At 48.0% G+C, this 22,842-nt stretch overlaps 5 protein-coding genes and 1 non-coding gene across 6 annotated transcripts; 1 reads left to right on the top strand and 5 right to left on the bottom strand.

The window, feature by feature from the left end:
• Window positions 1-1,223: 1,223 nt before the first annotated feature.
• On the bottom strand, window positions 1,224-3,747 carry EDB93DRAFT_1151568 (uncharacterized protein). The gene is made up of 4 exons (XM_041449728.1): window positions 3,694-3,747; window positions 3,141-3,624; window positions 3,014-3,084; window positions 1,224-2,961 (listed from the first exon to the last, which is right to left on the bottom strand). Exons 2-4 carry the CDS (start codon window positions 3,273-3,275, stop codon window positions 1,434-1,436), a joined length of 1,734 nt encoding a protein of 577 aa, XP_041306651.1. The 5' UTR covers window positions 3,276-3,624; window positions 3,694-3,747; the 3' UTR covers window positions 1,224-1,433.
• Window positions 1,236-1,321, bottom strand: EDB93DRAFT_t73. The gene has a single exon. It is a non-coding gene; the product is annotated as a tRNA-Trp (tRNA).
• On the bottom strand, window positions 3,602-4,884 carry EDB93DRAFT_1151566 (uncharacterized protein). The gene has a single exon (XM_041449727.1). It carries the CDS (start codon window positions 4,482-4,484, stop codon window positions 3,711-3,713), a length of 774 nt encoding a protein of 257 aa, XP_041306650.1. The 5' UTR covers window positions 4,485-4,884; the 3' UTR covers window positions 3,602-3,710.
• Window positions 4,885-6,045: 1,161 nt separating this feature from the next.
• On the bottom strand, window positions 6,046-7,971 carry EDB93DRAFT_1151560 (uncharacterized protein). Its single transcript, XM_041449726.1, has 2 exons — window positions 7,545-7,971; window positions 6,046-7,496 (listed from the first exon to the last, which is right to left on the bottom strand). The coding sequence occupies exons 1-2, from the start codon at window positions 7,798-7,800 to the stop codon at window positions 6,223-6,225; spliced, it is 1,530 nt and encodes a 509-aa protein (XP_041306649.1). The 5' UTR covers window positions 7,801-7,971; the 3' UTR covers window positions 6,046-6,222.
• Window positions 7,972-13,036: 5,065 nt separating this feature from the next.
• Window positions 13,037-15,019, top strand: EDB93DRAFT_1087228 (uncharacterized protein; the record flags this gene model as incomplete). Its single annotated transcript, XM_041446031.1, has 6 exons — window positions 13,037-13,613; window positions 13,664-13,743; window positions 13,800-14,288; window positions 14,344-14,562; window positions 14,616-14,840; window positions 14,888-15,019. 6 exons carry the CDS (start codon window positions 13,037-13,039, stop codon window positions 15,017-15,019), a joined length of 1,722 nt encoding a protein of 573 aa, XP_041306648.1.
• A 349-nt stretch (window positions 15,020-15,368) lies between these two features.
• Window positions 15,369-17,744, bottom strand: EDB93DRAFT_1151526 (transcription factor Tfb2). The gene is made up of 13 exons (XM_041449725.1): window positions 17,473-17,744; window positions 17,313-17,417; window positions 17,145-17,261; window positions 16,993-17,092; window positions 16,840-16,946; window positions 16,687-16,789; window positions 16,562-16,630; window positions 16,416-16,499; window positions 16,158-16,350; window positions 15,966-16,096; window positions 15,854-15,901; window positions 15,714-15,792; window positions 15,369-15,655 (listed from the first exon to the last, which is right to left on the bottom strand). The coding sequence occupies exons 1-13, from the start codon at window positions 17,613-17,615 to the stop codon at window positions 15,483-15,485; spliced, it is 1,452 nt and encodes a 483-aa protein (XP_041306647.1). The 5' UTR covers window positions 17,616-17,744; the 3' UTR covers window positions 15,369-15,482.
• Between the last annotated feature and the right edge of the window lie 5,098 nt (window positions 17,745-22,842).

Here is a 22,842-nt window from a genome sequence, read left to right as displayed (position 1 = left end):
TTCCCAGCCGGCATGATGAAATATCAGACTTGACAGTGTGTGTTGATGGTTCGCAAACCAGGCAGATCAATTTAAGATGCGCCCTCGAGCGCGGAATTCATCTCGAGGAAATAACGAATAGAGCAAACGTGTGCTCAAGGTGAGTACCGGAGCTGCCGCTATATCTAAAATCCGATACTGAATCCATTTGACGGTGTCAAAAGGGGACCGAGAAACGCAAGAACATGCAGATCGGTCACAGGTGTGAACTGGTAGGACAATTTCCGGTGAGCTGCAAGTGAGTCGAATATCAGACTTAAGGTACCCGTCCGGTCTATCTCAGACACCGGCGATAAGCAACCTCGTGGTTCAAATTGTTACCAGAAGATACATACAACGAGCCCTTCACGGTTCGCAACCAGATAGCAACATATAATTAGCCGAACGGCGTTTCGAACAAGAGTGTACGAACGGAAACTTCCGTCGCAGGTTCACCTTCTGGATGTAGTCGATAGTGGTTAATCAAAGTTTATGAAAGACATTTAGGGGATGTTTTGATGGAGCAACCCACAGCAGGCGGGTGCACTTGTTTCAATTCTTCCGGCATTCCTCGTCTATTAATTACTTCCGCAGTTCACTCAGTATTGGGGTTTCAACGAGTCGAAGAAACGAGCAGGACATATCGCGGTTTGAACGCGGGATACTGACGATCGACTATCACACGATGGGCCAACGAAACAACCTACAACCAAACCTTGGTCGACCTGGCAGTAGGTTTTGGGGTACTGTGCATTTAAGCGCTTCTCTTGTGTCCATAGAGGCATTTTGCGGTGCATGGCATCCTTGGGAATCCATTTACGTGGCTGATAATAGCAAGAACCGCACCCCTTAACCAGGTGGCAGAACATCAGAACATTCAATCCTTCGTCCCGTTATTCAGGCTCAGGGGTCATTTAAGTCGAATAAAGCAAGCTTGAAGCAGATATTAGGAAACTGGCAAAATCCGCAATGATTATCGCATGACTCTGGTGCTGGGCGACCACACAGACATGTGGGTTTATAAATTAATACCATCAACCTGCGAGGGGTCACAGCCTTTGAGTTTGGCACGGCTGAACCTCGGTCACGACAGCAGGCTTCGCAATTCCCGTCGTATATGAGTAATTCCTATGATGCAGGGCACCGAGGTCATCATGCGCGACTGTCAGTAATGTTACAAAAGTCGCTCACCTTTGGCAACACTGACGCAAAAAATATGAACCCGACCCGGATTGAACGGATGACCTTGAGGATACAAGCCATAGCTCTGGAATCTCACGCGCTACCACTGTGCTACGGGTTCATCCGTAGCCTCCGTACTTCACACGCACCAAAACTTATCCACTTGAACACTATGCGCAATTCGTAAATACATGCAAATGAGCAGATCAAGTCCAAAAACGAATCATGTCCAACTACTTCCTCGTGAACAACGAAAACCGCCGCTTTGACCCCCGCGCACTGTCCCCGTCTAGGTTTGACATTGACGATGCTGGGCTGCACTGCAAGTCCTTGCGCTTCCGCATGAGAAACAGGAGCGAATGTGGCCGCGAGGGCAGCGTAGTGGGCCGTGTGGCCGTCGGAGTGCTCAAGCCTGAGGGAGTTGATGATCCAGAAGAAAGAGGGTGCAGCGTTGGCACGTGCGACCGGGGTGTTGAAGGCGCATTGAGTGATGTGTGGGACCACAATGGATCCGGTTGGAACGGAGGGAGAGCGAATGAAGTATAAGGCCCTGTGTCCGATTCTTCCGAGGGACGTGGTACTTCAACTGCAGGCTCCTCCCTCGGCTTTAAGGAGAGACTTCTCTCTGGAAGAGTGATATCGTGGTGAATAAGATCAAACTCCTCCAATAGGTTCACAGCATACTCAGGCACGCGGACCGAGTCCTCGTCTAGTTCTGCAAGGATCTCCATATGCGAACGTGGCGAGGAACTCGCGTAAATTGTCGCCACGCCTCCCGAAGGCGCTTGTGGTGGCGTCTCTGATGGCACACGTGATATATGTGATGTCCCATTTGAAGACGTCGATGCAATGGATAATGGAGGAGTCGATGGCCGTGTGGAAGTCATCACGTCATCAGTGAATTCATTAAACGACGGCAAGCGAGATGAAAGGGTCGACGACTGAGACAAAGATGAATTTCTTTTTCTTTCCGCATTGGAGGGACCCATATTTCTGACCAGTGAGGATCTAGATGGCCCGCTTGCGACCCGTGGCTTGCTGGAGCGCATGGGGGGAACAGATGGCTCACCACCAATCGATTTTGGATGGGAATTTTGTGTTGTGAACCTCTGAGTGATGTTGGTCGGCGGACGGAGTCGAAGGGGTGAAATGTCGCTCATGGTTATCCGGCGTGAGAAGGTGCAGCTGACGAAAAGAGGCCTGCACTTATGGTAGATGTGTAATGATGTCCTCGTGGGGGATCGTTCGAAAAATCTAATAAGATTAGCCTGGCGCCTTGCCTCGTTGTCGAGGGGTGTAACTGGAAGATTCTCGTGAAAGTTAAACCTTCCTGGCTCCGGCACACCCCTTTTCAACTTGAGCGAAGCTAAATGCTGACTCAATTGGCTAACCTCGCGGTCTGCTTCAAACTGCCGTCGCTCTTCCATCCAACGATCCGATTGCAGGGCAGTGTAGCTCTTGGGATCGACCGCTCTATCCGCAAGACACACTCTTAACTTGGCAGCACGTTCCCTGGATTCATTCGCACGTGCACTGAGCGCAGCCGTCGCCTTTTCCAAAGCGAGAATCTGAAGTTCTTGCGGCGACCGTTCCCTTGTGCAACTCTTGAGTGCATGCTCCAAGGCCTGTTCCGCTATAGTGTAACGCCGTTGGCGACGTAAAGAATCTGTAGGGGATCCACAGATAGAAGTGGCCCTATTGAAGCGGTTGGGCTTCATAGTGAGACTGGGCCTGCCGCATGCGCGGCTAGAATTAGGTGTGCTAAGCGTCGCTATTCAGATGCCAGTTTGTGCGAAACGTGAAGGACACGTACTAGTATACGTTAGATAATATATTCGGAGAAATGGCGTCCTTTACTGCAACTGTAGTGGTGTTGGTACGCTCCTGGCAGTGAAGGTGAAGTGAATCAAGAAATTTCGTCTAGTTGATCGTTTACATACACGCAAAACATGATTCGTGTCCGTTATGGTATCAGTGTTGATTCGCAGTGCTGGCAGATGTAAAAGATGGGTCTTGAATGGTTCCAATGCATCAAGGCGTTCGTCATTCTGATCCAAGATCTTCGCTTCAATCATGACGGGGGATACAAATTGTAGCAAGCTGGTGGAAATTCGCAAGCTATGGTGATTGCACAAAAAATAGAGGAAATAAAGTTGGCCAGTATATGAGAATGAACGGCCCTGAGGCTGTGCAAGTCACCGTGTGCATTGGGATTGCAAGCTAATGGTACTAAGACGGAGTCTATGACAGACTTGGAAGTTTCACGGAAAACCAGTGAAACCACCTGGGAAGCACTCTCAGACATATCTGAACAGCTTTTACGGGTGACAGGACTTCATTATGATGATCGCCGCGATCAGTTCTATTCGCGACGACGTGTCGTTCCCCCAGATCACATGAATAAAATAAAAAAACCACGTGCTGCTGTAATTCCGAGTGGCAGGACAAAAGTGAGATTGGTCCATATAATATCGTGACATGATCTGTTCTTACAGTTGTTCGTACATACATCATGATCTACCGAGCACTAGATCTCGCAAGCCCTTCCCAAGCTTCCTCACTCTGCCTTTCATCCCTTTCCCGCGGAGACCTGTTTCCTTGAACAGGTAATCGCCTGGCTCATCAGGACCATCTTCCTTCCGCCATCTCGCTAAGTTCATCCGCATCTCCGTCTCGCCGCTTAATGAGAACCCAGAGTACAGGTTCACGGGGACCGCCTGTCCAGGGAGAATCATCGACATGGGTCGTGAATCTCGGCCGAACTGCACTGATACACGCTCCCCACAGTCAAGAGATTTCGTGGCGCGTGGTGCATAATCGTAATCAGATGGAATAGGGGAGGGAGTGCGAGGGAGGGAGCTGGGAAGTCCAGGGGTACCAGGTCGAGACATGTTTTTCCGAATGACAGTATAATATGGCCGACTAGGGTGGCCGATTCGGACAGGAGGTTCCGTGCTGTTAACAGTCGAAGGCGCAAGAGAAGGTGCTGGTGCTATATGCATTGTATGTGGCGCAGGTGATTCAGCACGATCATCAAATGCGGGGGAAGACTGCTGTGATCTTGACCGATATGAGGGTGAGGACACGCGCTTGAGTGATGGGATGCCTTTCTTCCTCCGTAGCTTCGGGCAACATTGTGAGGATTCTGACAGTGATACAACGGATGATGAGGAAAGAGCGCGAGCGTGAGAAGCACCATCGGGGTATACATCGCCGCCAGCGGCGTGAGCTGCATCGATCACAACGGAGCTACTGTTCGAACGTGAAGTCGTTTCTTGTATCATGGGTGATTTGTCGTGAGGAGTGTCGCGTGCGTGAGCGGACGATGATGTTGCAAGAAAAAGAGCGGCTAGTTTTCGACGATGTCGTATCGACTGTTTCTTCACGGTTTCGTGTTTGAATAGTCCACCCGGGAGCACCTGCTTCGCGTTGGCGGGAGCCGTCGGAGGACACAATGGCTGCGCAAAAGAGTAAAACAAAAAGGGTCAGCGACACAACCCTGGTTTTACGGAGGTATCAAACGGCATGCAATATTTACCAAAATCGGTGTTGCTGTGGTGACGTCGTGGCATATGCCGCCGCCATCTCCTCGGGAATCGACTTCGTCGTTGGGAATATCATCCGCGACTATTCGCACAACATCAGGCTTGCGTGAACATGTGAGCTCGCCGTCACATGAATCCAAGACTGCCGTAATTCCAGGCACCTGAAGGCTTTCCACACAGAACATGAGGTCACCTTGAGGAGTCACAGGACCAGCACTCGAAATTGTGGAATCAGCCGAGACCCTCTTTGGCATGCACTTGACTCTCGTTCGCTCGCTTGTGCCTCTCAACTGAGAAGTAGTCTTAGATGGTGCAGTTATTCTTCGCGGTCTCGGCAACTTCTCCTCGAACTCTTTCTTCGCCACCGCGGAAGTCCATGCACACCAGAGACACATAGGGATGAGCGTATTGGAAAAGCCACATCGTGCGCAGACAAAGAGAGGCCGATTCGGGCAGAGGTGCAATGAGGGTAGCGAATCGGATGCATGCAAGTGCTGGTGAGCACACGACCACGATAAGTGATCATGATCCTCATCGATATATGAATGCGACTCACGGGCTTATTTCGTTTCCATTCCCTACGAAGATAACGTCGCGGATTTGCTGATGGATCCATGCAAAGGGGGGATCGAGGGCCGTGTAGTGAAGGTCAAGATATTGTCGCTAGTTGCGATCTCGAATATGCCCGGAAGCAAGTAGGGTATCTGAAACTCTAGAGCTCTACTTAAAAACCTAATGCACGAGGCCGGCGTCTGAGCAATCTGAACAATTAGTCTGAATCACAAGCACAAGTGTGGGCACGGAGAGGTTGCATTTATCAAGGCATCTATAAAGCACAGGCATATTGGTCATGCGACTGAAACCGTGGTCGCTGATCGTTCTAAAGCATGCGTTTGGAGCGTGCTTCGACGGCCTTTCCAAGCGACATCGTGGCTCCACCAAGCCTTCGGAAAACTCAACGCACAAAAGGCATGGAAGGTCACGCTTGTCTGACGTAATAATGCAAACACCAAACAGTCACCAAGACTATGTAGGACCTAGGTCGCCCCTCTATGAAGTCAAACGATGGTTGTGGTAAAGTGACTATGCATGGTGGTAAATTTATCTGCATGGGGCTCAGTCTCAGTTGCAGTTGGTTGGTATCTTACATTGATGAGCCTCCCAAGTGGTTCCAGAAAGCAGAGGAAGCGACACCCCTTGAAATTGGAAGTGCTTATCCGAACTCGTGGCGAAGCTTAATGCCACAAATGGTTTAAGAGGTGCACGTACCTGGTACAAACATCCGAGGGCGGGACAACCTGTACAGGTGAGAAAAATGTGCAATTCGACAGGTACGATCCAGATTGTAATGATGGACCTATAAGTGAGAAAATGCGCGTGTCATGGTATATATATAATTCCTTGATGCTATCGATATGCAGTCAGCATCGATGGAAAGAGACATGATTCAAACTAACAGCTTGGGAACTGCCTCGTATCATACGAAAACAGTGATAGCCCCTTTTTTCTCGTCCATGATCCACTGCCCGTCAATGAGCTGGCTCACATGAACGCACCCACATCCGCCAACAGGACAAGTCCATTCATATTCAGCTTCTACACTCGGAACCTTGGCTCGACCCTTCCCATTGGCCTTCGCTTTCACGGGCAGGCGAGGCGCAGCTCTAGCTCGCCCGTGAGATGGGCCAGGGCCAGCAGGTAACGGTCCAGAGGGGTGAGATGGAAGGGGGGGACGGGGACGCAGCCGTGAGCGAATAGAAGAGAATTCAGGTTCGCCGAAGATGTTAAAGATGTTGGGATCTGTTTCTTTGCCTCTACTTTTCACAGAACAGTTGAGGTAGGCACCGGGTAACTCCAATTCATCTTCCTCCCTTGCTTTGCCTTTGCCTTTCCCTTGCACATCAGCAGTATCCACCGGGTCGGGACTAACAAGAGGAATCGGCTTCATCAATTCCTCCACGCATTTTCCGTCCAAAAGATGACCACATCTTAAACCCCACAATCTTCTCTTGGCTCGGTCCTCGGCAACGTCCGCAGCTCCCAGCATCAATGGGTCATGACACCGAGGACAAGTAAGCATAGTCTCGCCAGAACGACTACTGCTTGAGCTGGAGGAACCGGGACCATCAATATCAACAATAGACGCAGGTGTCATCGATGATGACTCAAAGTCGTACGTAAAGCCAGATGGAGGCTTCACTGGATGGGTGTACTCCGGTTTATAATCCGGCTCTGAAGGTCGCCCTGGGACATGAGCGTTGAAAAGGCGAAGATCACCTCGCATCAGCCTGTCACCAGGCTCATCATGAAAATCTGCAGCTCGATAGTGACGGAAGCCATCATCATCATAGAGTTCGTCTTCCTCAGGACCAAAGAAGTCTAGAGGGTTCCACTGCATGAAAACATCCGCTGGAATGCCGAAGACTCGGCGGCGGCGCTCGTGGTTATGTGATCGTGCGGGGGGTTGCTCAAAAGCTGCTCTCGCGCGTTGAAGCAGTGCGCCGCCGAATCCCATCACAGGGATATGATGAGATGGTGCTGCGGCAGGAACAGGTGCCGGAGGACGCTCAATGGGCGCGGGGGTAACCCTAATGTTCGTTTCAAATGGAAAAGGCTCAGCGTTGGGAATCACCAACCCAGGGGCGGTGGGAAATGGAGGCGGTCTTCTTCGCATAGGTATAAACCTACGTGGTATCGGCGGAACCGGCGGTATTGCAGCAATTTGTGGTGGAGGCGATGGTGAAAAAATGGCTAACAATTGTTCAGGAAAACACACTAACATGGATGTGTAGGACTCACTGCGAGATCTGGGAGCAGGCCTGGCCCTGACGAACTGTATATCGTCATCATCACTGTCGTTTATTATTATGACCTCTGGATCGACTGGCACAGAACGACCACTCTCCGATACTCTTCTTCTTTGAGTAGGTGGTCTCGATCCAATCCGAGCTACCTCCTCCGCATCAAAGAGGTCGACGTCGATGACTTCAGGGGATTCACGGCCCCGTTGCTCTGGAATAGCAGGTATTGGACGTTCAACCTCTGCTAGGGACATCTGGAACAACAATGTCAAGAATTTAATGAACTTTGTCGTCGTTCTAGGTTAAGTATTGGTGGCCACTATTCACAAAGCATATGGGTGTTACATAAGCATAGAGGGTGCACGGGCCACTGCCAAACAATTGCCAAATTGTGGCGGTGTATAAATTCTTCTTGTGGCTGATCATTTTCTCTTCCTCATCTGCATCATGTTCTGTAAGTATCGTGTTCGTTATTTTTCTTATCCAACGGATGACTTTATTCTCTTCCCCGTCCTACACGACCATGCCGAGGAATAGAGCTGTTCGTTCGCAACGAACACGCGTTCTCCGGAGCGCACAGTGTACTTGCCAGTGCCATTTTGTCTGATTCTTTTCAATTTGATTTGCTCATCTCAAATGTTTTGTTCTGACCAACTCTTTAACCCTTAGGTCGACGTTGAAGGCATCGCGTCCGTAGTCTCAAGGTGAGAATCGATCTATCTTCAAACTTTGCATCGCTGCGCCTATCCATGCACGATGAAAATTTTCCGTTATTCGCAGTTTCCACTTTAGCGCCCTCCGCCAGGAGTACTCCCCCAATACCGAACATTTATATTCCCCTTCGCTGTGTGAACCCAAAAGCATAGTCGAATGTGGGCCGTCCTTGCGGCGCGCTGAACGGGAGGTGGGGGTCGGTGCAATGAGGGTATGCAGTCCTTCCAGGATGTCTGATCTTTTATATATGGCGCAGCGTGCATTGCTTTTATCAAGCTTCAATGCTAACGATCTTCCCAGGTTTCAATCGCTATGCTTGTATCGTCGCCTCGTCTTCTGTAGAGTTATACCAGCTATCAATTTTGTATGCCATTTTTGTGTGTGAAACAAATGCTTTTGAAAATTCACTCGCCAGTTGGTTTCTAAGTTGCGTATCAGTTTTGCACAGTACTCGATGACGCCCTCAAGATGTCATCTCGCCTTTTGTCACGAAAGAGAAAAGCTTCTTCTCAATCCACATACGACTCGCACCGAAATTCTTGCTTTTTGTAAAGCGCAACATCGCACTGCAGGCTTGGACACGTCTAGAGCGAGTGTCAAGTGGTTAAATCTCTGGAGATGATACGACACAGCCAGAGGTCCGTGCCGTTTCGTACGTCGGCATTCAAGGAACGAGATTCAAGCATCGCATGATCAATTCATTGAAAGAGATACGACACAGCCAACAATTTTGACCCCATCAAAGGGTTGATCTGTGTTAGTGTCGTATGCACTGCCTTTGAAGAACAGGATTCGTACGTCAGCGTTGAATGGTAACAGTGTGTCATGTTGCACTAAAGGAAGGGGCCAATGACTTTAAGTCCAAAGGGTAGAGGAATGTGAGTGGCCCCTATCGCCATTGTGGTGCAGACCCCGCTCATGCATCAGGTTGTAATTCAAAGGAAGAACACATATATTGGCACATTGAACGCAAGCGAAGTCATTTCTGGCGATCGGCCATCAATCTCACCAAGGGGCCGTGATCAAAGTGACTTATCTACATCCGAGGTACGATGATAGTTGAGCTCTGTAATGGACTTTCTGTTGACTTTAACAGACACAATGCTTTGCAAGCCACGATCGTGGCGTTCATCACCACAAGGCTGTACTCTGAGGATAATGAAACATTGTCCTCCTTCTCCGATCATGAGCTCCTTTTCGCAAAGTTGTGGGTCCTTACTGCAGTTGACACACCCCTCGGACCGATTGATCCCTGCTCATCTCAACCATGATATCAGTCCCATCAGTCACTGCACGAGTGCGGTTTATGCCTCGTGTCTTGACAGTGCCATAACGCGGAACCTGAAGAAGCACCAATGACAGCAACGAGTTTCATAATTGGTGTGCCACGCTGCACAAACATATGTCCTACTATGAGGCTTGTTGAAATTCTGGCTTGTGAGTGTCTCGAACCGGATCCAACTTACTCTCACAACAATTTAATCATATAATTTTCATGAACACGTATGTAACTAGCTCTCGTTATACCCGTTCCTGTCAGCCTGACTGCGCGAGGAAAGACGGCATGTTGTCTCTCAGATCTGTGCTTCCTTGGAGACGATGCAAACTTCGTTGACATCATTCACGGATCGTGTTCCGGTATCATTGTTTGCATTTTGGCTTTCCAGAGGTGCCTAGAACTTCACGTCACCAGATCCAATGATCCCTACTCCGAATTCAAGATCTGAAGCTTGATTGGACACACAGGTGGCTGGTTCGTCATGCTCGTTGGGCCGTCAGTCTGTCCGTTTTGGTCTGCCCACCGGATCTTTCCTTTGGGGTGGCAGTAAACCCCGTTGACATCCATTCTTCGTTTGTCCTAGTGTATTTTGGGCGCTCCGTCCAATTTCACTATACGGAGCTTGGGCGCCAGCCACATGCAGGCGGACCGGAATCATTCAGCATCCCACAATGATCCGAACTACTGGTAACTTGCTTTGTGCACCTATCTGGCTTTGTTCGCTTTCCCCGCCGAGTTTATAGTCTAGTCCAACAGAATATATCCGACAATCGCCAGCTGTACGCGAAAGGTTACATTCACTCAAACCGTAAGGGACGTCACGGTCCATCTTCATCTTTCAGCAATTCTCTTCGTACTGAACGTTGAGTTCATTCTCCCTGACGTCACTGCCCAAAGCCCATTTGCCTCACCCTTCAATGCACACCGGTGTGGCTGATCGATTGGCGTTTATTTTGAATGAAAAATGCCGACAAACAGTTCGTTGGCCTCGAGGCTCCTCGAGGCCGGCACCCTCGCTATGAAAAGTGTGGAGAAAAGAAGCTCCGCTGATATTGGATTTTATGGTTTCTTGTCAAGCCTTGATGATTAAAGCAACGATCTCCTTGTTCAGCAAGCAGTTGCACCATGGATGTATTATGCCATCTTGAGGCATACACCGAATACGATTGGGGAAACTAAGAAGTACGCTCGCCCACATCTTTGCAACCTTCTATTAAACCCGATGACATTTGTTTCTGGCAGATATTCTCTGTGATTACTCACTAAAGACAAAACTTAAATGGGCCAACAACATTTCCTGTAGGCTTTTGGAGCGATTTTCTATACAAGTATAACACTTGATCACAGGCGTAGATCGTTCCTGATCGTGAGTCATAACGTCGCGATACCACCACTCCTAAGGCTTCCTATGATCACGTTCATTCTTATTGAATGTGCGACAACAGGGGTCAATCTCCCCATTGGAAGTCGCCGATCATCCTGTGGTTCATTCGAGATCTTACTGAGGCTAGTAAAGATTTGATGAAGTAGTCAAGAGTAAGTCTGCCCATGACATTTTTCCTGACCCATTCAATACCCAGCAAGCCTAAGTGGCACGTGATATGATATCAAACGCGATGAAGGAAGGTATGATTTAGGTCCGCAGTCGATTTTGTCACTCATGAGATTTCTGCGCAGGTGACCTATTCATGAAGAACTAGAGGCTCTTACCGTACCAAGCGGGACTTGTCATTGGACCTTGGCTTTCTTGTGCAATAATACATGCGGTGACTTGGCACATTGTCTATTAGTGTCTTTTCATCAAAATGCGGGCAGGTGACGCCCCGGAACAACCCAGAACTCAAACCACGAACCCCGACCAACAATAGCGGATGTGTATGATTTCGAGTCTGATAGGATCAATGCGGACGGCGAACGAAATTCTTTTCTTTGACTCTGACATCATTCATGAGATAGTCACATCCACACAAGGATAGACTGCTCAATTGAATCAGCGCAAGCCCAGCGAACCTGCGAAAGACCGCACACTTGCTGCAGGTTAGCCTTACTAGTACCTTTCGGGTATGAGAGCGCTTGGACATTTTTTTTTGCATATGGAGATGCGGCATATCATACAATTTAAACCCTTCAATACTGATCCCACCGAGGCTCTGCATCATGATAGGGCAACGCCACCATAAACGGCATTTTATCGAAAAACAAACTTCATTCAAACACGGTACTAATTGAGAAAAAAGGGACAATGTCGGCGGGTATACTCAATTCCAAATTTCACCAGGATGCAGTGTCGCATGCGAATATTATGCTGGAGGGCAATCTACATCCCTTGCCACCAATGTCATCTTTTACGTTTTGGTCTATGCCGCAATGTCGGTTTCCTATGGAAACGTATGAGCGAGTATACCTAGGCATACCTCTCGTGACGGAGTCGCTTGCCGTGGATCACAAAGAATCGATGCCCGCGGGTACGGACAATTTACGCGGATATGAACTATAACAGTTATGAGAGGCCGGGCAACCGCACATTCGTGAACTGTGATCGAGCTTGGACCAGATTCAGATGCCTGGCGCACTGGCAGGTCCTAGACTATAACGAAAACGGGACCAATTGACACGACTAGCCTGGTGTTCAATCCTTCGGGTAGATGCGGAAACGTGGATTGGTGCCGGCTGGGCGCACTGGCAGTGAACGAGTCGTTAGCACAAAGTTGATCAGATAAATCATTTAACACGTTACTCAAAAACTGCGGTACACCGCTGGCATCGCGGGGCCGGTAGAAGGGAGAACTTTCTGAAAATCAAAACGTTCAGAAAGAAAATGTTTCATGAACACAGGACTCAATTTGGGTCGGGTCTTTCCACGGAAATTCCACCAATCAGAACGCTGGTTTCATTGTTAACGTGAGGCTCGCGGTTTAGAGCGTCAACGTTTCAACGTTAGTACTCTTAGGCTTACTCACCACTTAAACAATAGAGAACCAAACCACGCGGATTCATTTGGATCAGAACAAGCTGTCTATAGGAACCAGTTGGGAAGAGTTCGAGGAAGATGCCGCCTTATTTGGGAGACACATGCCCCCCGAAACGGTCCGCCTTGCAGTGTATCTCAGGCCAATCTCACTTGGCTCCGCCTCCAGATCTTTCCAGATTTTCTTTGGAGCTGATGGGCCACCATATCAATACACGTAGAGAGTGTCTTGAAATGAAAAGACCGTTGGTCAGATGTAATATCCAATCAATCTCTTGTTTTGATGCTGTCTTGCTCGTGACGCCATCCTATTTCCAGGAACTGTTTGTCGGCGTTCTCGTAATGATGTGGTCATTACGACGGACTCCCACCACAGCCGGGAAGAGATGCGAAGTACGCGGCGATCACACATTGTACGTCGATTTATCACCTTTAAGTATCTGGCCATTGGCGCCGGCATCTGAGATGAAACACTCAAATACCCTCCTGCGATTCCCGGCTGTCCACTCAAACAGTACAATCATCCAACATGCTAGCTCAACGCGTGCTCGCGGGACCCTCCGTTTCTATTCGCTCTTTGTCTCCCTTCGAGCTGCTTGATGCTCCCATACTCGAACGTATCGCATTTTACTTGGCTACGAGTCGGTTCATTGGACCACCATCGGAATTGGTCCCTCTCTTATGTACTTCTCGTACTATCAACGCGTCGCTCAGGTTCCGCGATAATCACCATCTATATTCCCAGATTTTTTGCCACAAATTCGACTCAGCTGCAGTCATGCGTCGCCTGTCATGGGGACGAACTACTGTCGAGTGCTTGTCTGAGGAGCTTCGCAAGCGCAGTACCATACTGACTCGTTTGCGTCATCGGAATGTGGAAAATTTTGCCCATCTTCAGGAGGATCTTTGGGCAGTCTATCTCATGCTACTTGAAAACGATGGTAAAAACATGGCCCAGCTGTGTCTCTGGGCAGAGCTTTCGATATGGATAGCAAGTGTCATCGAAGACAAATGCCAAGTTCCTCGAGAGCATCCACTCTCCTGGGTCAACGATATCGAAGGCACTTCATTGGTTCTTTGGCTCCTCTGGATGAGCAGTGACGAAGGTCAGCTGTTGGAATACCAACTCTTACATATGTTCTAACGTCCTCACCAGGAAGTATCAAGAATGAAGACCCCAGGGTACGCAATAAAATGTTGACTAGGCTTGAGCCTTTTCTTGTCCATGGACATCGAGTGCGTACCATAATTCATTATTTGTCCCTGAGTGCCATATGTAATATTACGTGCAGTTCTCATCTGCGTACGCTCCTGATGCGTTCTTTTATCTGCCTCTTTGTGCAGAAACTGAGGTTGCAATCCCATGTACGACAGGTCTGCCGCTTCCCATCGCTCGCGATTTTGTACACTATGGTCGAAAAATTAGGCTCGCTGCACCGCCCCTGATACCAGCCGCCCTCCTGAACTATGTGATCAGGTTGGAAGTGCGTTTAGATCAAAATCCATTGCCATCTGCAGTAACGCAACTTCCCGGGACGAGGGCGCAAGCTGCTGCAATGGGGTTATCTCTTCCGCGGCTTACGCAAGAAGACATCATAGACTTTCACTTTCACACTCGCACAAGGTTTTTCGGCGACTATAACGGCCTCGGCAGTGAGCGCCTTGATAACGAATGGTTCCGAACTGTATCATGCCATGATCCGTGGGCTGTAGATCGACCACTCCGAGGAATCTTCTACCAACTTGGATCATTAACTGGGCACTGGAACGGTCGAGCTTTGGTACGTTTATGGTTGTATTATCGCTCGGCAAGTTAATCATACCTTGCCCCCTCAGATTCCATATTTGCAAGCTCACATTGAAGCAAATATGCCTAATCGTCGACCCTCGGTACAGGGTGTTACTTGGGCACACGAGCGCATATCTTGTGTGTTCAAAGAACATCATTGCTTAATCCCCGATGAACCCATTTCTGCACCTGCTGAAGTTCATGGGTGGGGTGAGGATATCCTCAACGTTTGGTTGCCCCGTCGACTGGAAATTAAACATGGAACTGTAAGTTCTTCCGAGTTTGGTCATCTGCGCAGCATTCAAAACACAATAAATAGGATAACTTGACGTTACATGATCGAGAAACTGGGAAGACCGTACAATATGAAACGTACCATGCCGACCGCGAACACCCTTACTCCAGACCGTCCAAGACGAACTCTGAATGGCGTTGTGATTTGCCAGGTGTAAGCGACGATTCACAGTACGAAACGGACGATGATTATGAGGAAGTTTTTGAGCAAAGAACCAGTGGCGTTACCGACATTATCATCACGGGAGAGGTGAGAGCTCCTATTACCTCAAGTTGATGGAACCTGAACTTTGCCAGACGTACAATCGGGAGAGCCCGGCTTGGGGTTCTTTCTCTTTCATTGGCCGAGTAAGACCATGGGATGGCTTCGTTGTTCTGCTGCGACGGTCGGTACGTGAAAGAAGATCTGATTTGCGTCATTCATTTTAAGTGATTCTTTCAATCAGACACACGCCGCCCATGCGCACCATGGACGCTGGATATTCAAAGGTTACATACACGAGCGTAGTCTTGTGGGTCGTTGGCGCGAAACTGGTACCGCAGTTGACCAAGTAGGCTATGAGGGCGGGTTTGTGCTTTGCAAGGAGGATGAAACTTTGACAAATATGGCTTGAGTTTGCGATGACTTACATGGCCTCGCTCTGCCGTATCTGGCATGTATTGTATTATCATCTGCATGTAGCCATATACTGTACATTGTCACCTAATTGTATCGACTAAAATTTGTATTAGATGAACACCGTCGTGGCTAGCCATTCATTTCTGACACCATCCCCAATTTTGAGTCATAAGGCTTTAATAGATCATTTATATAAAAATTAAGTACATGAACACATCAGGCCCAATACATTTGTCGTATCTGACACCACTAAACGTAAGCGCCACAATGACTCTAAACTGACCCCGTCCGTCTCTCGATGAATCCTCTGACGTTAGCATGACCCTCAAGAGTGCCAAAGAAGCAGCGCTTAGCCGCGTTCTCCCAAAGCACAACATCTAGCTGCTTCGCGTATGCTAGCACGTATTCATAATCGGCCTGAGACGCGAAGTCTTTGTAAAGATAACCTTAATTTGTGGTTTGGCCGGCGTGAGAAGAGTAGGAATACAAAAAGATAATCCTGACCTTCTGCAGATTTCAGCCGGTTCCTCTCAAGCTCCCAGAGTCTTATCTGATCTTGTACAGTCACAGGTAAAAGGGGGTTCTATTATTCAGGGGCGATGAATAACGAAATCGGCCTGTGAGGATGATTGAATTATACTCACGTTCTTGCGCATCTGTGGATGTGCATGTGTCGTTAGGTAGCTAATGATCTGTCGGCGGCGATCAGGCTCATTACCCAAAGTCGACTACAATCAGAAGAGAACGTTTTGATACCTGGTCGGCCGAGATTCCGTTGCCCAGTGCCTTGCGTACACTTTCACGCGTGAGCATTCCCACAACTAAGTTCGGAAAACGGTATTTCATCGTGATGAACAAATTAAGGACAGCCGTTTGCAAGGGGTTGTCTTCCCAGCCGCCGAGAACATGTAAACCCAAATGCCAAAAGTTAAAAAGGAGATAACATACCTGTATACGCATAAATCCGATAATTAGTTTCCAGAACAATGAAGCCTTGTTGCGCGGCCCCTGAGCTTAGAGCAACCGCCCCTGTACCATCCGCTGTACGAGACCCACCAGTAGAATGGGAGCTTGGTAAAGGAGGTGACGACGAAGTCAAAGTTGTTGCTAATCGTGTGGGACTGAAACGTTTTGATGAAATCTGCAGGCGACAGAATACATTTAGTAAAAGTGTGCCGAAGATGGTAGAAATAGAAGGTTCCATACCTTACGTTGCCACACCAGCCCGTAGTCTCGAAGGTCTTCAAGCATTGCTTTCTGCGTTTCGCTCAAGGGTTCTGTCGAATATTCCTGTTATCAAATGAACGGCACTTCTTCAGCTACTTAACGTAACCACATTACATTTGCCTCACCCGACCAAGATCCATGGTCGACAGCATGAATAGAAAGCTAAGCACTTCCACGAGGTCCATTTGCCTCTCCTATGAACACATTAGTATCACCGAACACAAACACTTCCTATCAGCTGCGAGCGTACCTCTGCCATGTGCAAGTACTGTAATAGTAGATTCCAAAGTTGATCATGAGGTGAGTGGAGGAGGAATTGAAACCCCGAAGAAGTGATTTGTAGAGCTGCACCACTATTGGCAAAACTATAAGAGGGGGAAGATTTTTACGCATATACACTCACTGAGCGTTGTTCATCAAACCACTCCGTTGGAGCAAGTACAAAACTCCTTGAGAAGGCTTGGTGGGATTTTGACCTTGACCAGACGACACCATGTAGTGAAGGATGGTCTACGAAGTTGTAAGATTACTGTTCAACAGTCGGTCACTAGCTCACCTCCCATCGTTCGAGCGCGTATGCATCTAAGTTCTCAATGTTCGCTGACTGTCGTTTGCCGTCCTTGTCGGTAGGAACTCCAAAACTTCCCGTATTACCTCTTCAGAGATTTGTTGGCGTGAGAAATGTATTTCATTTATAATTCAACGCACCCTCCTGTGATAGCCTGCCTCAAGCTAGATTTGAATGTGGAGTTTAGCGCTAATTTAACAGCCGAGTTTTGGGCGATGTGGAGTCCAGTCATGACAGCAAGAGCAGAATCGTACGCGCTAGATGCATATTTATGAGTTTGCAAGTGTTCACAACCCATAGAAACTCACTTCTTTCCCTCAGGAAGGACCCAAGCTGACATTGTCGCTGCGGGGGGTGCACTTTCTAGCCAAAGTAGGTTCATTATCAGCTGTCGCTCAATTGGCCCAAGTAATCTAGAGAAGTTGTTAGCTTAGGCATGCACACGCACACAACGCAATGGTACCTCACCTAAATATTGAAAGACATGATGATGGCCGTTGATAAAGGCGAGTCAATGTGGTTTGTGACTGGGATTGAAGAAACGGAAGGAGTGGGTGAGGCGCATGTTGAGGAACGATCACATCTGTGTTTTTCAGCGACTGGACAGGCATCTTCAATTATATTTTATCTCGGGGTCATGGAGGGACCCAAGCTTGAGATGGAGTCGCCGCGAGCATAAACTTTAGGGTTAGGGTTATAAGTGCGGCAGTTCCCACAATCGGGAAATGAGTCAATCAGGACCGCCCCGTTTCGAGTCACTGGACTCTTCCAGTTGAGCTCAAGTACTCATCTCCAATTTGTTGGACTTTGGCTAGCACATAGCCGTATTTATTGCATGATGAATGTGGTTCTAGCAGGTAAGCTAGCGGCTATATCATGATGAAATTGATTTCACCAATTGGCAGAGCAGTCACGGTATCACTACTGCACACCAGCCGCTCAACGCTCAGCAAGTGAGCTCACACAACCCTGCAGACCTCGGGCGTACAGCATTTGAAATAGCCTGCAAAAAAAATGCTAACAGGACCAGCATATCACACGGTCTGGTTCAATAAATTCGCAGGACAATTGGTTTCTTCATCTCTTCATGATGCCCAAAAAGTTTCAAACAGAATACCTCGTTTCTGGACCGATATTGTGTCGTTACCGTCCTCTGCAAGCTAGACACCGAGTCGGAAGCTTTTATCATAAGGTATTTTTCCGACTACGAATTAAAACCAGACTAGTAAAATGGAGACGTATTGATAATCCCATTTATTGAGCGAAGGCCGTCTATTCACCGAAATACGCCGCTACACGAGCAACCATCAGGTTCTTTCAAGAGAAGAACAACACATAATTTATCCGTTTCAGCTTGTCGATTTATGCTTCCCATAATATTTGCGGGCTACTTGGGTTCAAATTAATGCTGTCGCTTCTCAGCTTGTCAGACTGGGGGCTGGAAACGTTTTCCATGCATTCTTAGTCTAAGATATGGCGGTTTCAAATCAATATATGTATGATCAAATCTAAAGTAATGTAATCACATCAATTCACACTCGGTTGAGAAGTTTTGCTCATTTATAGCAAGGAGCAAATGTTTCGGTTCACAAAATATGAGAATATCGGTGGTTCACCTCGGCGTCGCCGCCACTGCTCCAACGAAACACAACCTTAAAAGGGCTGCCGTTATGTCGCTCGAGTCTATCGGCGATGATGCCCTACATCTAGGGTCACCTCCGGTACGTATCCCGTCGTACAACATCAATGTCAGCAAGTTCAACAGCTCGACAAGGAGATGATTGACAGAAGAAATTGCCATTGAACTTGAATCTCAACAAATGGCTATAAGATGTATGATTGATGTTGTAGAATATGCCTCTCGGTCCGAGGGTATCAATCCAATGAGCTATCCTACAAGTGTGGGTGGTATTTTTTTCTTGAAAAAAACAGAACAGATACCTACCGCCCAAGTAAGACTATGCCTGAAAGGCCGTCAACATTTCAACCCGCAAGTATAGTAGCTAGTACTGTGGTTGAGTAGCTATAGTATGAGGCACCGAGCAACCCTGACTCCGATTGCAGATAGGGGTTTCAAACTTAAATGCTTCGGACACCAAATTAGAGCAGCTGAAGAGAAGCCCCTTCCATGACAAAAGACTGGAGAGAAGGTAGGCAACATGTCAGTACTCGATATCAATATATACATTCAATTCGATGAATTCGCTCTGTTGATTTGCTAGCCAAGAAATCGACACCGACATCTTACTGGTACCCTGCAGGGTATTAAATGACATCCTGACGCTGTACGTGGTACATGAATCCACAAAAAGAAACAATTGACCTCGAGATGACATGCTAAATGCCGCAAGTGCGACACTGAAATGAGAATCAACCAGTCAAACAATAAGTTAAAGTGTTGTAACACTCAGTAACCCGCTCCGACGTTTTTTTCTAAATCTAAAATTTGGCCCATTCAGTATACAGGCATATATATTAAAACAGGGATCTAGAAGAGAGGACACCCGTATCCATTTCTTCGTTCATCTGTGAGGTTTTCCCGCCTCAGTCTGCCGGTCCTGCGGCCTGCCAGCATTGTTAGATGCACAGCATCTAACAACTCAAATCACTATTGCAGCGACGTCACTCATCACACCCTGAGATTGAAGAATCAGCGATAGCCTCACATGAGAGAAATCAAGTCCTGACATTTAACGTGAGCAGGATTTCTTGTGCCCTTCGAGGTTGCTTGCACGCGTGAACACCTGATTACAGGTGTCGCAAGGATACATGATACCGAGATGCTTTGCTTGCACATGTCGTGTAAGGCTTTCCTTATTCAACTCAATGCCACAATCCCTCCAACAGCACTGGACGCGCAGGTCATCGGCACCCCTAATTCCGTGACGTTGTCGGAGATGAATCGACATATTTTGCCCATATATCAAGTCATTACAACGCAACCCACATTCACCGACCCACAGGCATTGGAATAACTCGGTGAGATAATGGAATGGCTATAAAACAAAAATTCAGCCGCTGCGGGGTCCAGTAGCAGAACAAACACTACCTGCTGTGCTGAAGATGAGGCCATAGTAGAGTTGAGGTGGTGCTCGCTTCATATTGGAGCTGACAGTATGCCTTTTATTCAAAGCAAGTTTGCAAGAAGGCCCATCGTTCCAACTCTCCGAATCCTAGCCTGGAGGGGACTACAAGCCGTAATGTTGGCCGGAAGGGAGCCAGGTGACCGCGCCTGGTCGGTGAACGTTTCATTGATTTGATAGACAAAACCATATGCATCAGTTGGCCTTAGTACCGTTCCTCCGAGCTGAGATCTCTTCCACGAGTGAAGGCGTCAGACATGGCACTTGGACAGTAAAGTGATGACTTTAGTGAGATATGCGTCAGGTGTCAGACATGGCGCCTGGGCGGTGAAGTGATTAACGTGTGTCAGATGCCGCCATCAGCCAGGCCTCGAAGCGGTGCGGAACCAATGTCAAATACGCCGGATTACAAGAATTCCAGAAGCATTGAATATTTTCGGCCGTTTGAAACATGGTTTGGACGACAGTGAGGAATGGAGGATGGCCAAGCGTGCCATGTCAGGATTAGGATGTGGCTTCCATTACAAGTGCCAACAGGCCAAGGGCCACCTTGAGACCAAAAATTCGAGTCAGAAGTCAATAGTCGCGCTGCGATGTCAAAGAGTCCAGGTAACAAACAAGAAGAAAAAAAGATGGCCACGTACGTAATGCGTGGTAATTTATTTAACGCTCTTAGACGCCAATAATACTAGTAGCTCGGAATCACACACAGGCACGAGCTTTCCTTGATATGATCAGTGACTTGGGTAGCCCTACTGGCAATAAAGACAATTGGATAATGGCATTGACAAAACTTCACCGAGTGACCTCATCAGCTCTCGAATTGGTGAGAGGCAGGCGCATCATCGTGTTACTGCAGTAGTTGTGTGCACTATTTGCCAGTGAATGTTCCTCGGCGTGACGACGACTCGGAAACGCTATCCAGGGCCTTGTTGCAAAAATGCAGTAAGCCGAACCTGCATCGTCTCGTATTACTTTATGATAGCAGTGATGAAAACCCGATTGCGGGTGAGCATCGCTGTATCCTCGATGTCCGATCTCAGCTGAAAAATAGGGGATATTTATGCAGGAGTAACCATGAATTCATTATGATTACCTTCAAGTTTTGAATAAATTCTTGACTTCTAGCTGGAATTTGTCAGGCAGGCAAAATCCACGATCCTACAGTGTCAGGATGATCAAAGCCCTTTTGGAACCCGGCCCCTCATGATCATTGACATCAAACCATTGTTGAGATGATCACCCGAGGACATTACAAGAACATTTTGTCACGAGGTAAAATCAGCAAAGATTTCTGAGAGACCTTTCTCATCTGTTCTTAACCTGGCTGCCAGATAGCTCGGTCGACGAATAAAAATTGTGGTATGTTGAATCCTCGACAGGTACCTGCGGTTCCGCTAGCCCGTTTTCAGAGTCGCAACATGCACAAGTTTGCCAAAGGGTCGATGGTATCCAAGAATGAAATGAACTGAAGCTTGGGACTCAAAGGAATCTCGTCTGAGCTCATACTAGTCATCAGCATGTTGAACGACACTGGCAAATTTGTCATCATCGCGATCCATCCGCAATGCTCAAATTGCAACTCCGAATGATAATTCAGACATAGAGCGGCGCAAGCCAAGGCTTGTTTCGATGCCTCAGTGCTCACCGCGCTCACCGCCCAGCTTGTGACCAGATTTGTTCAATCTATTGCAGAGTACATGATATTCCACAAAACATTCGGTTAGCCGCGATCACCACCCCAAAAACACTCACTGTTGCAGTCATTCTGTTAGGTTTAACCACATATCAATCTTACTCACCCCTACATATGAGTGTAGCTGATTTGACGGATAGGAGGCATGGTTGCAGGATACTCGCTGCATCTGTCACTGTCGGAAGGGATACCAGCTAAGCCAAATAGAATAGTTCCAACTACGCGACATTAACCGTGACTCACCTCCCCCACCCAGGTATAATCTTGGATACCTAATATCCCTTCAGTTCGTCCATTTGTCCTCAGTATCTGTAACCCCATGCACACATCCTCCCTCTCTGCTGCGGTCATCGGACGGTACTTTGATAAGGATACACGGTACGGGCCGACTCGGATACAGAATGGATGCCCGTTACATCTATTATGCATTTCTTGATCGGCCTGACATCAATCTGCATGCATCCTGACGTGATATACTTGCAGGTGAACGTGTGATGCCATCCTCAGGTAAACACAGACATTGGAGACTAGGGGCGAGAAAAGAAAACTCGAATGCCCATCTGTATGGCTGCATAGCCACGCAGGTAGCTGAATTCATAGACTCGTATCGTGAATCCTCGACACCAATGAATTGCTCATCTTCTGTCCTGACTTGACGCAGACTAAGGCTGCTCCATCACAGAGTCGGCAATATTATCACGGGCACGATACAAATGAAGGCGTGCAGGAGCGCAATGTCCCCATCCCAAGTCATCAGTCAAAGTACATGGGACAGGATTTCATAAGTGCGTACTGTCACAGTTTTCTCCAGAGGTGGGCGATTCAGAGGCAAACGAATACCGTACTAGTATACTCAGAGCTTACGGCTTTCAAGAAGTTCGATTTCGAGCTTCGTAATGGGATCGGGGATCGAACACATGAAGTGCTTGTACTAAAGCGTTGGCTCAAACATCGTGTACAATGCTTGGTTCGGCCTAGCTCCCCAGTAAGTAGTACTCCTTGCTGACGAGGTCTGTCCTCGAAAATTTGAAAGTACTGGTTTAACCAATTTAGTTTTCT

Source organism: Suillus bovinus, assembly GCF_016758785.1.
Source record: "Suillus bovinus strain UH-Sbo-P2 chromosome Unknown EDB93scaffold_36, whole genome shotgun sequence".
In the NCBI taxonomy this organism is placed as follows: domain Eukaryota; kingdom Fungi; phylum Basidiomycota; class Agaricomycetes; order Boletales; family Suillaceae; genus Suillus; species Suillus bovinus.
Note: the sequence above shows the minus strand (reverse complement) of the source record. Positions and strands in the feature narration are given on the sequence as shown.

What these genes read in the sequence shown, in the direction of transcription:
- EDB93DRAFT_1151526 (XM_041449725.1), bottom strand. Translation starts at nt 17,615, where the DNA reads ATGCCTGTCCAGTCGCTGAAAAACACAGATGTGATCGTTCCTCAACAT. An exon ending in GGTTTGATGAACAACGCTCA is followed by an intron (nt 16,790 to 16,839) that starts GTGAGTGTATAT and finishes TTTTGCCAATAG; the next exon opens with TGGTGCAGCTCTACAAATCA. An exon ending in ACGGAATCTCGGCCGACCAG is followed by an intron (nt 15,902 to 15,965) that starts GTATCAAAACGT and finishes CGCCGCCGACAG; the next exon opens with ATCATTAGCTACCTAACGAC.
- EDB93DRAFT_1151566 (XM_041449727.1), bottom strand. Translation starts at nt 4,484, where the DNA reads ATGATACAAGAAACGACTTCACGTTCGAACAGTAGCTCCGTTGTGATC.
- EDB93DRAFT_1151560 (XM_041449726.1), bottom strand. Translation starts at nt 7,800, where the DNA reads ATGTCCCTAGCAGAGGTTGAACGTCCAATACCTGCTATTCCAGAGCAA. An exon ending in GCCTGCTCCCAGATCTCGCA is followed by an intron (nt 7,497 to 7,544) that starts GTGAGTCCTACA and finishes AACAATTGTTAG; the next exon opens with CCATTTTTTCACCATCGCCT.
- EDB93DRAFT_1151568 (XM_041449728.1), bottom strand. Translation starts at nt 3,275, where the DNA reads ATGATTGAAGCGAAGATCTTGGATCAGAATGACGAACGCCTTGATGCA. An exon ending in ACACGAATCATGTTTTGCGT is followed by an intron (nt 3,085 to 3,140) that starts GTATGTAAACGA and finishes CTTCACTGCCAG; the next exon opens with GAGCGTACCAACACCACTAC. An exon ending in ATATTATCTAACGTATACTA is followed by an intron (nt 2,962 to 3,013) that starts GTACGTGTCCTT and finishes AGCGACGCTTAG; the next exon opens with CACACCTAATTCTAGCCGCG.